Source organism: Asparagus officinalis, chromosome 10 (genome assembly GCF_001876935.1).
Source record: "Asparagus officinalis chromosome 10, Aspof.V1, whole genome shotgun sequence".
Taxonomy (NCBI): Eukaryota; Viridiplantae; Streptophyta; class Magnoliopsida; order Asparagales; family Asparagaceae; genus Asparagus; species Asparagus officinalis.
The window spans coordinates 42,105,294-42,123,645 of record NC_033803.1 but is presented as its reverse complement, the minus strand read 5'-3'; the positions used below and the strand labels follow the sequence as shown (position 1 = coordinate 42,123,645).

The 18,352-nt window shown below is 48.0% G+C and overlaps 1 protein-coding gene across 1 annotated transcript in view; it reads right to left on the bottom strand.

Moving 5' to 3' along the window:
• The window catches only part of LOC109826675, a gene marked incomplete at its 5' end in the record, with an annotated part of 41,942 nt that continues 36,591 nt past the window's right edge, over window positions 13,002-18,352 (bottom strand). The window contains 2 exons of the mRNA XM_020393696.1: window positions 13,002-13,052; window positions 16,723-16,795. Of these exons, the coding sequence (XP_020249285.1) occupies window positions 13,002-13,052; window positions 16,723-16,795 (124 nt within the window). The remainder of the gene's footprint in view (window positions 13,053-16,722; window positions 16,796-18,352) is intronic.

Here is an 18,352-nt window from a genome sequence, read left to right as displayed (position 1 = left end):
CTTCTATCCCATCCTTGTATCGAGTGTCTAGATGCCTTCGATCACGTGGTATGCCCATGAACGATTTGTCAGGAATTGTCCGCATCTAGAATTTAAAAATTAATGGAAGTGAGCATATCCCTACATATATCATTTTAAGTTATAGGACAAGTGTGTGTGATCGGCTGTCAGAGGAAGGCTTCTATCCCATTAGGTATGTAAACGTAGCGTGTATATGTATTTACGTGTGTTCAAGTGTACTTTTATTTCGTCAAAATTTCGGCAGCACCTACCCGCTGTACTTAATCGGATCCGGATCCTCTACTAATGAGAGGGTTCCTAATATCTCCTAATGAGATCTTGGCCTTTGATTTATCAATCAAAGGCCAAGATCTCCTCATGCACAAAAATAGGCGGGAGATGCGGATAAGATATTATCCTTTGAATATGAATAAGCCTCAGCATAAAAGAAAGCCTTGTGAACTCCTTACACCCCTCGTATAATAGTTACGCTAACCCCTTATCCTCACCCTCACCCCCACCCCCACCCTCACCCTCACCTAACCCTAACCCTAACCCTAACCCTAACCCTCAACCTCACCATCACCTAACCCTCACCCTCACACTCACCTTCACCCTCCCCTAACCCTAACCCTAACCTTAACCCTCAAACTCACCCTCACCCATCACCCCTCACCCTCACCTCACCCTCGATCACATAACTCTAACACTCACCCCACCCTCGATCAAATAACCCTAACCCTAACCCTCACCCTCACCATCACCTCCACCCTCACCTAACCCTCCTCTAACCCTAATCCTAACCCAAACCCAAACCCTAACCCTAATCGAACCCTAACCCTAACCCTAACCCTCGCCTAACCCTAACCCTAACCCTCACCCTCACCCCACCCTCGATCACCTAACACTCACCTCACCCTCGATCACCTAACCCTAACCCTAACCCTCACCCTCAACATCACCTCCACCCTCACCTAACCCTCCTCTAACCCTAATCCTAACCCAAACCCAAACCCTAACCCTAATCGAACCCTAACCCTAACCCTAACCCTCGCCTAACCCTAACCCTAACCCTCACCGAACCCTAACCCTAACCCTAGCCCTAACCCTCGCCTAACCCTAACCCTAACCCTCACCGAACCCTAACCCTCACCCTCGATCACCCCTCACCCTCACCCCACCCTCGATCACCTAACACTCACCTCACCCTCGATCACCTAACCCTAACCCTAACCCTCACCCTCAACATCACCTCCACCCTCACCTAACCCTCCTCTAACCCTAATCCTAACCCAAACCCAAACCCTAACCCTAATCGAACCCTAACCCTAACCCTAACCCTCGCCTAACCCTAACCCTAACCCTAACCGAACCCTAACCCTAAACCTCGACTAACCCTAACCATAACATCTAACCCCCACCCTCACCTAACCCTCACCTAACCCTAACCCTAACCCTAACCCTAACCCTAACCCTCGCCTAACCCTAATGACCGGTCGCTTTGATCGGAAGGGGGATTTATAGGGACCACAATGTCCATTTCCAAAGTATAACGGCCAAGATGTTAGAGGGATGCAGATGCTCCGGAGTTGGTGCATTAATTTCGCATGCACTGAACGCCCATGACACTTCCGCGGAAATATGTGATTGCTTCGCTCATCATGTGAGGCAGAAGATATCCCATTCTTCTGATGCGACTCATTTAAAGTTTGGGCCAGGCTCGTGCGCCGCCACAATCCCTTCATGTCCTCTCTAAGACTCTTGGGCCTCTTTGGTTGATAGCAACGCAATATCAGCCATTCTACCCTGCCGGATATGCGTTCGATTCTCTGTATTGCTGTAGGATCTTGGAGCTCTCGTATGATTGACTCTCTCTCCTTTATGTTTTTTGGCAATATTCCATGCAGGACGTAGTCGATGATGGGGAAACGCCAATGTGTGTGGTTCGAAAAAAGCTGATTTGGTAGCGTGCTTACCTCTGAACTTCTTTTCTTTGGCCTCTTCACTGTAAAGTGGCACTAGGGTTGGTGAGTTCCTTACCTAACAAACTTGCCTGTTTCGGGAGGCTGCGCTAGTGACACGGCATGCTGCCAACGCATCTGCATAGCGTTTCTGTAGCGTGGAATAGTTTCGATGGAAGATTCCTTCAAAATGATGTCTGCCTACTCTATGCACATCTTATGGTATGGAATTAAGATCCTGACTTTCGCGACTTCAATTCCCTTGAATTGTTGGACTATCAGTGAGATACGAAGGCTGTCAAGTACTCAACCCCACTCCCTTAGCCGAGTGGAGTCCGATAATCAATGCGTATACTCTGCCCGATTATTTCGAGACGGCTTGGGTTAGTGAGTAGGTCGGGGCATCACATGTTTTCCTGGGGAAACTAAGACACTCCAACCCGGAGGAGACCTTAGACGTGCCAGGAGTATCATGTGGACACAGAGCTGCTCTAGAGGCTCATCGAAGGTACAAACGACACAGTTGTTGGGGAAGTTGCGTTGACTTCGTGAGTTTCATCAGGTAGTCGTCGTATACATCGCCCCAGGATCACGTGTTGGATTAGCTGCCAGAGATCACAGATGGCTTGCCTTTCACTGACTTCTGTTGTTGAGTGCAGATCGTATTGGGACAGAGTAAAAGCCCATTTTGCAGACGCCAACTCATGGACTGGTGTGAGTCTGAACACGACTGGCTTAACCTTGGAGATTTTTTTTTGGGGGGGGGGACATTTTAGGAATGGTCTGTCCGACCAAGTAATGCCCGCATCTTTTGGATGGCCGAACCAGGATGCGAGGCATTCTCTCTCATATATGGGGTATCGAGATTCCGCCGCCACACATGGTTCGGCTCTAAATATACACGCCTGCATCGTGACGGTATCTCATCTTGCGCAAGCAATGCACTTAATGAATGTCGTCGCTGATTAATTCAAGAACGGTTGCCCGCATTTCGTGCAACGAGTACGGGAGGTTTTGAGAGATATTTCTTTGTACTCTCGAACTGCCTTTTGACAAGCAATCGTCCTATGATGACCGACGCCCTTCTTTGTGAGCTGGAGAAACGGTTGCATTCCCCGGAAGGTTCGAGATAAATCCGAGGATATAAGCCAATCGCCCTGCAATCCTCTGAAGCTCCCTGAGGGTTCTCGGAGCTGTAATTCATTGATCGCCTTTACGTTATCAGGAATCGATGTGGATAGCCTTTGGTGGTGACGCGAATCCAGGAATTTTCCCTCGACATTCGAGGAAAGACTGGTAGGATTCATCTTCAAGCTGATGAGGCTCGCCATTAAGTAGACTGGTCTTTAAGTCTTGATGTTGATCCTTTTATCACGACTTTTCACGACAGATCATCTACGTAGAATTCAACAGTCTTTCGAGATGACCATGAGAATCTTTGACATAGCTCGTATATGTAGCACCTGCGTTCTTTAAGCCGAAGGAGGCATAACTGTGTAACAGAAGACACCGAGGGCGTTAACTGTAATGCGGTGTTGCTTTTCATCATCCGTGATGCATCTTATGTGGTTATAACCAGAGAAAACCATCCATGTGAAGACATCTGCTCGACCGACACGTATTCGTCGATGATGACATCCGTGATGGGGAGGAGGAAAATCATCTTTTGGGCAACGGTGTTAGATCCCGAGTCGATACAAATCCTGACTTTCCGGTTCTTCTTAGACTGGGACATATTGGGCTAGCCATTTCTGGATGTTGCCTCTTCGAACGAAGCCGAGTCATAGTTCTTGAACTCGGCAAGTTCGATCGGCCTCCATCATTTGCGACAGAAACCGTCTTTGTTGTTGTTTGCTGTTTGGATCCATCTTGATATGAGGACGGATGTACTTTATTTTACTACGTTCGGGCTCGGTCCTGGCATGTCTTCTAATTCGCAGGCGAACACGTCAATGTACTCCTTGAATAAGAAGAGTTAACTCTTCTTTCTCATTCGCGGTAGAAGACTATCGCTAATGAATTATGGTTTAGGATTTTTCCTCATTTCCATATTCACTGGAGTACTTGATCTTCGGTAGGAGCCTCTCTTGCTCGAACCTATCACATACGCCATGTTTAGGTGGTGAACCCAAGGATCTTCCCATGTTGCACTTGGTCGTCTTCCTTTCCGGTAGGATCGACCGGTTGACATATTTGAGCATCAACCTTGTTGAACGTCTCGCAAGGCTAGTGTCGGAACACCCAGTCGAAGAGTCGGAAGAGTACGTTTCATAGCTTGTTTAGCGATCTGATCAATGATTTGACAGCAAGCATTTCGTCGTCTAGACCGAGGAGAGTTAGCGTCAGGACCTCTCTTCATAGCCGATAATAATCGTCGGGGTTTTTCCCTCTCGGTTAATAAGGCCATTCGAGGTTGAATCGTGGGCCTGACCAAAGAAAAGACCTTCTCCGAGTGTGAAGTCGATACTACTTTCCATCATATCGCGGCTTTTGCCATATCTGAATAGATGAGGAGCAGTTTATCTTCGTCTTTCTCTTCCTCTAAGAAGTGATCGGGTGTCGGATCTTCTTTTCCTTTGCCGTAGAAGACTTCTTTTCCACTCCATTTTTCCCGCGGGGATGCACAAGCGTCGCTCCCATGGATCTTGTACCTGCTTTTTCGTCAGACAAATGATGAAGAGCATATGTAGGTAGGGATTATCACAAAGCTCTTTAGTGACGTCATCCCGAAACATCAAATACTCTAAATCATCGTTTATTGATAGTTCTTCGCCAAGTTGGCCAGTTACAACTTCTCCGATGATTATTCATCGTCCAGATTTATTAAATGGGTACAATGTCATTAAGAACAAAACCACCATCATAATCAAGCCCTGGTTGGTATCAGCTTCATCTCCGCCTGTCGATTCCTTGGGCGATGGTTCAGTATCGGGATCAGCGCCGTATAAAAGGAATCGGTGAAGTATTCTCCAATCCCTTAAACGGTTGCTTTATCCGCGACACCGTTCTTGACTTCATTGTTTGTGTTACATATTGAGACACTGGATGTTAGAGTTGACGGGACTTATAAGGGTTTGACCGTGGATCCAAGGTCGAACCCAACAGCTAAGTTATGGAGGATGGTTCCGCGTCAATCACATAAACAAGTGACCTCCGACCTCAATCGCCCAATCTGCACTTGACTCGGATTTCCCCAAGGCCTAGCCGTGGGTGTTGAATCCATAAATCGTAGTGCCAGTGGCATGCTAATTTTGCTAGTCGGGATTCGAGATGATGCATCAATCGGATGGCTGTGCATAACAGCGGAAACCCGGATCGACTTGGATCCGCGTTGACAACGCCTGGAGCCATGTGACGGTAAAGTCAACGGGTCGGTCATGCTTTGAATTCTTCGTCTGATATTTCTTTAGTGAGGAAGATTTGCAGGGAAAGTTGTTGCGCCGCCAGGTTGCATTGTTGAACTGACGGCTCTGGTCCCTTGGAGATGGCTTGTATTTCGGTCAGAAAAGCTTCAGAGTCACTTAAGGCTCTTGCAGCCGCTTTCTTGTGTCTTTGATAGGCGCAACAGTTCGTATATGGTATTATGCGAGCTGGATGTTGGCACTGCGCCAGTGATGTCGAAATGAGGCGGTGAGCTCGTTTATTTCCCTGTTTGTCTCTCCCAATCGGATGATTGAAATCGAGACTGCCTCGGGTTCTGGGCTTTCTTGCCGCGGAGTCTTTCCTTTCTTCCTTTTGCTGGACATTTCTCCGCAGTATGGGGTGTTGGGGGAATTGTGAGATTCCTAATTCTGCAAGTTTGGGAAGAGGGTTTTTGCGCTGCCAATTGCTCGGAAGCGTCTGTGGTACTGTAGTGATACTCGTTCCGGTCGGGTGCAAACCTTCCTGTTCTCTCAGACAGTGAAGGTTGGGATTTTGTGTCCTTTCTCCTGGAATGGACAGAAGCTCCATAACAAATTTCCCTTTTTCTTTTGACTTCTTTTATGACGATCGGTCCATTGTCATGCTGTGATAGTCCGGATGAACCACAGAATCTCACATTTGGGTTGTGTGTGCGTTTACGACCGCTTTCTGACGCGCTGTTGGTGAGGATCATCATTCACCGTCTTCACTGCTGCTTTGATCACCGCTCGTGGTTTGAACCAACTTCGAGGGAACAGTTCCCGAAACTAATGCGATACCATGTTTGCACCCATTTCTTTTCTTTGGGCTGCTTCTGGTGATAACCCCAACATCGATTAGGGCCTGAATCTTACTTGAGAGCGTAGCAATCTTGGTGGATGGTGCACCGCTCGGTGGAATGCCACGGTATTTCGGATCGTTGCACCCTCTGTGGCACTTAACTGATCCTGAATCGGATGGCAACTTGATCTTGTGTTCTGAACGAGGTATTTGAAGATCCCGGATTTCATCTCCTTGACGAGTAGCGTCTTGCGGAAACTCGGCTCCGCGGCATTTTGCCTTTGGGCTTTTGTTGCATCTCGATTGTGAGGCGCCCTCTGTTGCTGCTGTGGCTGTTGCGGCTGTGCTTGCACCTCAACACTTGATTGCATCTCAGCATTTTGCTTTGTGTTTTCCCGCTTACCCCTAGGGGTAAAGTTCTTCTGTTGTGCGGAACTGTTGTATTGGCCTTTCAGCCTTCTTCCTTTTGAGAAGTCGCTCGGCTCTTTCCCCTCTACCTTGCAAGTCTTTCCAGCGTCGTGGCGGTGCCGTTCTCATGGCGTTCAAGAATGTCCAATTGTTAAATTGTTGTGGCAGGGTTGAGGATGAATTCCGTGCTGACCGGGTCCTGCAATTCTAGCTTTGTTCCGGAATCTCTTTCACGAAGTTTTCAAAACCGTCTCGCCATTCTTCTGTTTTTCATCGAACAGGTGTCGATCGAAACATTCGGTGTCGATCATCAAGAAATTTGTCTAAGAACATGTCCTCCATGTATCCAGCCGTTGATACTTCCGGGCTTGAGCGGCGGTACAGTCGAAGGCGGCTCGCGAAGTAGTGCGACGAATGACCGCACCATGAGCGGGCTCATTTTCCGGAATAATTCCTAAATGCGACTTTGAAGTAGATTGAAAATGTTGGGTTAGGGGCAACCCTTTCCATTTTTCAAAAACGGAGCGTAAAGTTAAGTAGAGATTAAACTTTGCGGATATGGAATGGATTCCCATCCTCGGATATGGACACGGTATACCTGACCTTTTTACCTCTGAGCAATTCATCAATGCATTGATTTTTGCTCTCCAAGTCTTTCATCTTTTTGTTTCACTTCGATTTCTATTTTCGAGTGGTTTGGGGAGAGGTAATTGGGGATCTTCTTTTGCAGTATCATTACCGAAAACCACTTCGTTGTCGTTTGTTGACACGAGGAATAATGACATTATTCCCTTCCCGTTCATTCTCTTCTTGGTTCTGATGATTGGGGTGCGAGTGGGCTCCTCTTGATGAGTTGTCAAAGGATGCGGTTTGCTGATCGCTGCATCTCCTCATCCGCTGTGGTCATTTCCATCTTCGGAATTTGAAAGCTTTCTTTTGCCCGAGTTTAGGGCGTCTTCAAGCCATTTTGTTTCATTTGTCGGCACTGATTCATGAGTGAGTTCGTTTACGGTGGCACGCACTTGAAGCGTGTCATCTGATGCCGACGCGCGGAGCAAGTATCTTGATCAGATCATGATTCTTCTTTCCAGAGAGCGGCCCTTTGTACTCTTTGTAACCCTTCGCGCTGGTTCCGGGCCGCATCCGTGCTATACACGGATACCCTCAGCGAGCTTTCTATGCTGAAGTGTGGTGTTGATTCCCCCGGCCGGTGCATGTTTGACGACACTATCTTGAATACTCGTTCTTTTTGCGGCGGAGGCAATTTCTTCTTTGTGGAAGTGCCTCGGTTGGAGAGTCTGTTCTCGAACACGATATTCTTCTTGGGGACTGTTGAGCGGCATTTCCGACAGCCACGTCTTGATGATCTTGACACGGGCAATTTTGGGACTTTCTATCTGCACATATCTCTTTCTGGAGATTTACCCACACCCCAGCTGTGGTTATGTAGTACAACTCATTCAGCTTGATAGCTGGACACCTACGAGTTGTTGGTGGTGTCCTTAGTATAACACTCTCATTCTTCGATGAGTGTGCTTCCCCTTGGGAATGCAAATTGGTTATTTTATCAAGAGTGGCCCGTCAATCTTACGCCTTTTGCTGAGCGTATGACTGAACGGGTCTTTTAAATCGCACTCTCATCCTATGCGTTCGGTGATAGGGCTTTCCCTTTGTTTTTTTTATTGGGGGGATTAAATCGACCACCAGTCTGATTTGAAAACTTGGGGGGGACCTTTCAATGGTCCCAGTCGTTCTTTGACGCGGTACCTCTACTCGATTCGCCGGTAAGGGACCGAGGTGAACTGTCAAAGGAACCTGGGGATCTTGAATGATCCCCCTTTCTTATTGGCGCCGTTGAAGGTGCCGGTGATGGTGAAACATTTGACCTGATTTTTGAGTGAGCTTTGGGCGATGTTTCACCTTCTTTGCTGGAAGTGTTGGTTTCGATTTGGAACCCAACCGTTTGCTTTGGTTCGGCGTTTTGACCGCCGTTTTCTTGTGATTTCTTCGCCTTCTTAGGAGACGGCATGCGGCGAAGTAAAAGCACGGCGCTTCTTGATTCGTCTCGTCGAGCGTGGAGCTGGTTCCTTTGACACGGATCACTCACTCGTTCGTTTTGGAGGGGGAGGTTGATTGCTTGCGTTGCTTCTGTCGCTGCCTTGACTTTCCAGTCCTCTGGTATAAGCGCACTCCATCTTTTGACTTCCCCTTGGCCTTGGCGAGTTGTTTAGCAAGGCGTTGACGACGCCTTTGGAGTGCCCTTTTGGACGAATCGAGCAGTTTGCATCATCCATCGCTTTGAGGTTATGGAGGCCGGATTGCCTGTCTTTTGACACGCTGAGGCAACATGGGGACGTTTGCGTGGTGCAAGGCAGCGGAGGGCTCTTGGGTTCTTTGGTTGGAAGTCCACGACGTTCTGGAAGCGGATGTCTTCATGCGCCGCGTTCGGGGGGCAGATCTTTGGAGGAGGAGAGGAGAGGTATTCTTTTCGAATTTCTTCTGGTCGAACTCGTATTTCGACCTCTTTCATTAACCGCGATCTTGAAGGCTTGGTTGCGTCACGACGATCTCGGTGGCGAGATTCGTTGGGCTGCCACTGTGTCGCCAGGCTGTTTTCGGTAAAGTCGTGTTTTCATTTGATATTCTCTTTTTGAGATCTGTTACAACTAAGCGTTACAACAGAATAAAATGAAAACAAAAAGATATTACAACTTAAACGAACAATAAACACGAGGGTTCCGGTTTTTGGTTGCGGTCTCGCTTGCGTGGGTTGTTGGCCTGTGACCGGGGATGTCAGGATATCCGTGGACCGCGACTCTTCAAGATCTCTTTTCCGGTATAATCCGGCAGATTTTCGTCTATCCGCGAAGGGATATGAAAAGAACCCGTCGATCCGCGTTTGAAGATCTCAGAGGGTAGAGCTTTGTCTCGGCTAAAACGAGACACTAGCTCTCTTTGTATCACCGATAAGTGCAACACTAAGGGAAAAGAAGGGGGGTGAATGAAGGGGCTGCACGAAGAAATCCTTGACTCTCAATCCGGGCAGGGCTTCGCGCGTCTCTAGAAAACCCCGACTCCTTTCTCCGGCAGGCTTCGCGCTCCTCTTCTGAAATTTCAGATCTCAAAGGCTAAAGCTCTAGATCTTGAAATTGTCTCTCAAACCAAGCCAAGAGAATGGAGCGCCTCTTAGGGGGCCTATTGTATAGGAAAAGAAAAGGGAGTAGGGTCTGGTGAGGACACCCCTTAGGGGTGTCTCGGCTTCCAAACGAGACACCCTTTGGGGTGTCTCGGCCAAGTGGAACCGGCACCCTTGGGGGTGGTCCTCGGCCAGTAGCCGATGACACCCCTTGGGGTGTCTCGGCCATAGCGAACACCCCCTTAGGGTGTCTTCGGCAAGGCCGAGACACCCCTTGGGGATGCTCGGCATAGCGAGACACCCTTGGGGTGTCTCGGCCATGGCGAGACACCCCTTGGGGCTGTCTCGGCAAGCCGAGGACACCCTTGGGGTGTCTCGGCCAAGGCCGAGACACCTCTGGGTGTTCGCCTGCCGAGCACCATGGGGTGTCTTCGTCCGCCAAGGACACTTCGGGTGTTTCGTCCTGCCGGGATGCCCGCGGGTGTCTCAGTCTGCGTCGAGGCCTTCCGGGTGGTTTTTGCCCCATTGATTCGCCGTCCCAATCGGATCGTGAGTGATTTCGGATGCGTTGGAATACTTGACGACGAGCTCTGGTAGGCCCCGACGGTTGTTCTCTTATCAGTGGGGTGATCGGACACGGCGGGCGCTCGGTCTATTGCGTGATTCGCGGGGTTTTCGGTCAACCCGTATCCCGGTTGATTCTGAGATCTGTCGGCTCACATAAACCCGTCGGTTTGCTTCAATTTGCTACCAGTGTCATTTGAATTCTTGAATGATACCGGGTTAGTGACGTTCAATACGTCGCATCGTTAACACGAGTGTAGTGGGGGAACCTATCGCGCAATTTTTGATGCCTACACCCCAGCCTGATTGTAAACTCGCTGACGTTGCCGTCGGAGTAACCTATCGGCTGCTCACATGGGTTCTCAGGTATAACGCGTTCGTCTGTCCGACGCGTCTTCTTCTGAGTAAACATTGCCTTGTTGGCCTCTGCAAGAGTCGCACGTTTGGAATCACTCCTTTGTGAGGGTGAAACCTTAACGGGCTCTTGGTCCTTTGCACGCACCGCCGAGCTGGTTGTTGCAGAGATCGATTTGTTAGGAGATCGTGTACGACCCCCAGTCTGGATGTTGGCTCGAAGCTCCTTCAACGATCCCCAGCTTTCCTTGACAAGCGCTTTTCCTCGATTCTCGGGTAGAGCGTCGATACGGTTGTTCAGAGGATTCTTGAATTTGGGGAGATCCACGCTGAGGTGGGGCTTTACCGAAGGTTCGGGACCTGAAATTGACGAAGGTTGGAGAGCAATATTACCTGCTTTTACCTTAGGCGTTGATTCGGCCTTTGGCATCCAAACTCGTTCGGACCTCGGCGATCTCTTAACGGCCTCTCCCTTTAGCATTTCTCGTGCTTTTTGGACCAGGGCTCGGGCATGCGCACGCAAGGCGCGGCGCTTCTGGATTCGCTCCTCGAGAGTAGAACGGGTTCTTTTGACATGAACCCATTTGTTTGTTTCTGCTTCGGAGGAGGGGCTGGTTGTTTGCCGTGGTTGCTCCTGGCGTTGCCTGGATTTTAGATCCACGTTATAGCGGATCCCATCCATTGGCTCCAAAGCCTCGGCAAGTTGTCGAGCAAGACGTTGACGTTGTCTTTGTCGTGCTCTCTTTGATAATGCCGGAGCGTCTTCAGAAGTCATCTCCTCGGCGGAAGAGGAATCCGGATCTGCGATCTCGACCAGGTTGGACGACGTGGGGACGTCGCGTGGTGCAAGTGCAGAGGCGGCAACGGGGTCTTGGATTTTTGAACCGAAGGACCTGCAAACATTTATGAAAGAGGTTACCTTTCTGTACCCGTTTGGAGAGGCGGATCTGGAGGAGGAGGAAGAGAGGCCTTCTTTGAACTGTTGTTGATCGAGCTCGTGTTCTTCATTCACCCCGATCTTGAGTGCTGGTTGCGTCACGACGGCGTCGGTTGCGATGCCGTTGGCTCCCACTGTGGTCGCCAGTCTGTTTGCGGAAAAAGTTGCTGTATTCATTGCTGCATTCATTACAACTTCAATCGTTACAATGAAATAAAAAGATAGCCTTTTTATAAGACCGGTACACAATGAAAACAAAATAAATACAACTCTTTTCAAACAAACGCAAGATCTGTTTGTCATCTCTTGCTTGCGTGGGTCTTTTGCCTGTGACGGGGACGTTGATATCCGTGGACCACCGGGGCACTCAGATCTGGTCCGGATAAATCGGACAGAGGTTCGTTGATCCGCGTGAGATCTAGAAACTTTCTGATCCGGATAAATCGGACAGAGCTTCGTCTATCCGCGGAGGGATATAGAAGCAGAGCTTCGTCGATCCGCGTGAGATCTAGAAGCTATAAGCGTATACCTCGGCTAAAGCGAGGTAATAGCTCTTCTTAGTATCAACGCTAAGGCCGATACTAAGGTGATGTAGGCCACTCCTCCTCTCGTTGAAGCACACGGGCACTCTTCACTGCAGCAGGGCTTCGCCAAGGCTCTCCAAAAATCCTCCTCCTCAAAATAAAGGCAAATGGGTCTATTTATAGGCAAATCAAGAGGGGGGGCATCAAAAGTGAGGACACCCCTTGGGGTGTCTCGGAATTTCCGAGACACCCCTGGGGTGTCTCGGAAATTCCCGAGACACCCCAAGGGGTGTCCTCACGTTTGTGGTCCCCTAGCCCCCTCCTAAAGCCTATAAATAGCCCCCCTTGGTGCCTTGATTTGGGAGGGATTTTTGGAGAGCCTTGGCGAAGCCCTGCTGCAGTGAAGAGTGCCCGTGTGCTTCAACAAGAGGAGGAATTTTGGAGACCTTGGCGAAGCCCTGCTGCAGCGAAGAGTGCCCGTGTGCTTCAACAAGAGGAGGAATTTTGGAGACCTTGGCGAAGCCCTGCTGCAGCGAAGAGTGCCCGTGTGCTTCAACAAGAGGAGGAGTGGTCTACATCAGCCTTCATCGCCCGTCAGATCCTTAGTATTGGCCTTAGCGTTGATACTAAGAAGAGCTATTACCTCGTTTTAGCCGAGGTATACGCTTATAGCTTCTAGATCTCACGCGGATCGACGAAGCTCTGCTTCTATATCCCCCCGCGGATAGACGAAGCTCTGTCCGATAATATACCAGAAGACTTGAATTGGCTAAGCAAGACAAGTCTGAAACCTTAACCCCCGCGAAGGAGGGTGTCGGTTCTTCCTTCATGACCCGCGAAGAGGTCAATCAGGGATACGGAAAATGTGAATTCTCACCCCCAAAGAAAGAGGCCGCTGGAAAAGACGTCGCGGGAACCTCTTCCTCGCTATGCTGCTAATGAGAACGACTCCTACGAGGTCGAGATCGGCGTGGAGACATTGAAATCTGCAACAAAAAGCAGCAAGTCAGGTACAAATATGAATACACGAAATTTAAAAGGGAAATTAAGAACTTTAATTAAAATCCTATGTATAAATAGGATTTCATAATTGAAGTCTAGTTAAACCTACAAATTTCGTGCATGCGAAACAATGATTGTCATTTTTCGCGGTGAATTTTGGTGAAATACCCAAAATACCCTTCGTGTTCAAGGCTAAAATTCGGGTCAAGGACACGCTCGGGTTGGGTCATGGTCATCATATCTGATCATATAGCACCCCCCGATACCCCCACAATTTTGGTTAATTTTACAAATGAGCCCTTTTGTAGAATTTAGCCAATTTTGTAAATAAACCCCTCTACACTTTGTGGGTTGCAATTTTGCATAAAAGCCCCCTCCAATTTTCGGCCATATTGTAACTTTACATAAAGGCCCCCCAATTTTCAGCCCTAAATTTCAGCCCTTTTGCAAATAAACCCCTCTACACTTTGTGGGTTGCTTTTTTGCAAATAAACCCCTCAAACAACATTGGTTTTCTTGCATAAAGCACCCCTCAAATTTTCGACCAAGTGGACATGCAATCCAAGACCTAATTTCAGTCCAATTTTGCAACAAAGCCCCACAAAATTTCGGCCCTATTTGTAACTTTGCATAAAACCCCCCAAATTCTTGTGCATACACAACCCATCATCAAAGAGCCTATCCTCTAACTCATGGTAACATAAAGCTACAATCTTGTCAAAAAAAAAGATATCTTGTGAAGGGAAACTTACCAAATCAAGAGGCTTTTCTTGAGCTTGAGGATGAAGGAGGAACCCTAGCTTGAAAGGAGATCAAACTCGGCCAAGAGGGGAATAAAAATCCGAAAACTTGGTATGGGTTTTGGAGAGGAACAATGGTGGAAGGATGAGAGGGAGAAGAAGGAGTTTAAGAGGGAATCCTTGTTTTTTGAATTTTGAAAAGAGGGGGAAACAATAGGGGAAACAAACAAAAGAGAAAAAGACAAAAAAGGGGGGGGTGTCTCGGCCCTAGAACCGAGACACCCTAGGGTGTCTCGGCCTTGGCCGAGACACCCCAAGGTGTCTCGGCCAAGGGTGAGACACCCACGGGTGTCTCGGGTCCCATTTGTCCCCGTATGCCTATATATGGACCCGAATTCGCTTGTTTTCATCAATTATTGGATGTCTTGATGAAAATCGACACCAATTAACATTCGATGCGCAAAACCCTAGGGTCAACGCCGGTCAACGCGTAACCCTAGGTCAACGCTAGTCAACGCGTTGCAACCAAAGTCAACGTTTGACGATTCGAAACCCTAAGGGTCAACGCCGGTCAACGCGTAACCTTAGGTCAACGCCAGTCAACGCGTTGCAACCAAAGTCAACGTTTGACGATTCGAAACCCTAAGGGTCAACGCCGGTCAATGCGTAACCCTAGGTCAACGCCAGTCAACACGTTACAACCAAAGTCAACGTTTGACGATTCAAAACCCTAAGGGTCAACGCCGGTCAACGCGAAACCCTAGGTCAACGCCAGTCGACGCGTTGCAACACAAGTCAACGTTTGACGATTCAAAACCCTAAGGGTCAACGCCGGTTAACGCGGTAACCCTAGGTCAACGCTAGTCAACGCGTTGCAACCAAAGTCAATGTTTGACGATTCGAAACCCTAAGGGTCAACGCCGGTCAACGCGTAACCCTAGGTCAACGTTAGTCAACGCGTTGCAACCAAAGTCAACGTTTGACGATTCGAAACCCTAAGGGTCAACGTCGGTCAACGCGTAACCCTAGGTCAACGACAGCCAATGCGTTGCAACAAAAGTCAACGTTTGACGATTCGAAACCCTAAGGGTCAACGCCGGTCAACGCGTAACCCTAGGTCAACGCCAGTCAACGCGTTGCAACACAAGTCAACGTTTGACGATTCGAAACCCTAAGGGTCAACGTCGGTCAACGCGTAACCCTAGGTCAACGCCAGTCAACGCGTTACAACCAAAGTCAACGTTTGACGATTCAAAACCCTAAGGGTCAACGCCGGTCAACGCGAAACCCTAGGTCAACGCCAGTCGACGCGTTGCAACACAAGTCAACGTTTGACGATTCGAAACCCTAAGGGTCAACGCCGGTTAACGCGTAACCCTAGGTCAACGCCAGTCAACGCGTTGCAAACAGAGTCAACATTCGACGATCCAAAACCCTAAGGGTCAACGCCGGTCAACGCGTAACCCTAGGTCAACGCCAGTCAACGCGTTGCAACACAAGTCAACGTTCGACGATCCAAAACCCTAAGGGGCAACACCGGTCAACGCGTAACCCTAGGTCAATGCCAGTCAACGCGTTGCGACAAAAAGTCAACACACGATGATCTGAAACCCTAAGTCAAACACAATGTGACGGAGGTAGTTCAAAGTCAACTCAATGACACGAGCCAAACTCAATTCATCAGCTGCAGACTCGAGACTCCGACGACGGCCAAGCGATAAACGCAGCGCCGGAAGAACTTCGGCTATTCGTCAAAGCATCGAATAGACCGAAAATCGAAGGAGCCAAGAGTTGAAGCTAACTACAGGTCCTTACGCCGACTGAAGGCTAGACCAATCACATCCAAAGTATTCCAGCCTCTTCTATAAAAGAAACGAGTCCGGAACGCTTTGGAGGGGGTATCTGTAGGCATTGAAAATTGCCTATAGGTCTCCACGAACGGTTCAGTGTTAAAGAGCGACGATGAACGTCACTATCCGATCCACAGGAGTCCAATTGACGTCGATGAACGATTGAAGTGAATCGACGTACTACGTGAGTTGATAGGGTTTCGGAACAACGAAGACCCGGGCCAATCGGGAACCCGGCAATGTTCACAAAAAGGACAACGCCCTTCATGTCTCGATCACTCTACAGATAGTCCAACCACCGGAATGGATCGAACTCTTCGTCAAGCATCCAACACACTTGGAATCACTCAAATCCGAGTTCGGACGAAGAATTTACGACGAAAACAATCAAACATACGCAACGGAGCGTCTCAGGCTGAGTTGGGACACCCGGGGTGTCTCGGGAAAGCCGAAACACCCCAGGGGTGTCTAGGCACCCTAGGTGCTCCTATTGCCTATAAATAGCCCCCTAAGGCCTCATTTTTGAAGATCTGGATTTTTGGGAGAGTTGGCGAAGCCCTGCTGCAGTGAAGAGTGATCGAGCGAGGTCTTCATCGGATTCTTCATCACCCGTACCCGTTCCTTAGTATTACCCTTCGCCGGTAATCACTAAGAAGAGCAGATATCTCATTTTAGCCGAGATAGACGCTTCAGGCTTCTAGATCTCCTCGCGGATCGACGAAGCTCTGTCCGATTTTTCCGGAACATATCTGAGTGCTAGGTAGTCCACGGATATTGACGTTCCCGTCACAGGCCAAAGACCCACGCAAGCAGAAGACCGATAAACGATCTCTGCGTTTGTTTTGACGAGAGTTGTAACTTTTGTTTTCATTGTGTAAAAGTCTTATAAAAAGACAATCTTTTTTTTGATTTCATTGTAACGACTAAAGTTGTAATGAATACAGCAATGAATACAACAATTTTCGACGCAAACACCTTTGACATGAAGGATTTGGGCTCGGCATAGCGGATTCTTGGTATGGATATTGCTCAGGACAGGAAATCCAGGAAGTTGTGGTTATCACAGGAGAATATGTTGAACGGTTACTTGATAGATTGAACATGAAAGATGCCAAGTCAGTCAGTACTCCTCTTGCAGGTCATTTGAAGCTTAGCAAGAAATTTTGCCCAACTACAGATGAGGAAAAGAGTGAGATGAAGAATATTCCTTACTCTTCGGCTATAGGGAGTTTGATGTATGTCATAGTTTGCACTCGGCCAGATATAGCTCATGCAGTTGGTGTTGTGAGCAGGTTTCTTTCTAATACAGGGAAAGTTCATTGGGAAGGTGTAAAATGGATCTTAAAATATTTAAAAGGCAGTTCTAGATTGTGTTTGAGTTTTGGAGGTTCGAAGACAGTATTATATGGTTTTGCATATGCGGATATGGTAGGTGATCTTGATCACAGGAAGTCTACCTCAATTTGGTTGTTCACTTTTGCAAGGGGAGCAGTATCTTAGCAGTCCAGATTGCAAAAGTGTGTTGCTTTATCTACAACAAAGGCGGAATATATTGCAGCTGCAGAAGTTTTCTACATGGAGCAACCGGTAAATAGATGATTTGGTTGAGAAGATTTCTACAGGAGTTAGGCTTACAGCAAGACAATTATCAAATCTTCATTGATAGTCAAAGTGCTCTTGATTTGATCAAGAATTCTACATTCCATTCCAGGGCGAAACACATTGATGTGAGATATCACTGGCTTAGAGAAGCTGTTGAGAAAGAAGAGCTGAAGTTACAGAAGATTCACACAGATGAAAATCCAGCAGATTTTTTAATGAAGACTGTTTCCATAGAGAAGACCGAGTTGTGTTGGCGATTGGCCGGCATGAACTCCCGATGAGTAGTTACAGATTGGCGTACTCCCTCGTTGGGCTGGAGGGGGAGATTGTTGTGGGTCCAGCCTAAGATAAGGCCTTATATGAGGAGGTCTACATGAATTAGAATTTTATCTATAAGAAGTCTACATGAATTAGGATTCTATATAGAAGAGGATTTGGAGGATCTATTTGAAATAGGAATAGCTTTGGAGAATTATATATAAGAGAGCCCTGAGATCAATATTTATATCAACAGTTTTTTTTTGGTGAATAGTACTTTGGGGCTACAGTAACCACAGGGGTGCTACAGTACCACGAGGAGAGAGAAAAGAGAGAAGAAAAAAGAGAAAAGTTTAGATTTCGGATAGCTCAGGTGTCCGATTGCAGTGATTCAAAAGCCGTTGTCTTCAGAACGACGACGCCGTCGAGGGTACGATGTTGATTTCTCCACGGGAATTTGAGATTTTTGGTGAGACATGTTTTAGGGTTTTGGTGCCCTAAAGGTAACCCCGTATCTTTCTCTTGTGATTTAATCCTCAAGTTGAGGTGTTACTTGGAGGGATTGTACTCTTAATTCATAGTGAAATATTTCTCTCTGGATTGCCCCGCGGACGTAAGCACGATTTGCCGAACCACGTTAAATCTTAGTGCTTGTTTGCTTGTGGTATTTTCATTAGTGCCATTATTCGTTTAGTGTTTAATTCCGCAGATTAATCTCCATAAAATCCCCAACAGTTGGCGTCGTTCGGCAGGTGATTGTGTTGTCAAACAGTGGTTCGGATTTGGGTGCAACTGTGATGGCGACGTGCAGCGACCAGCGATTGACGACGACAT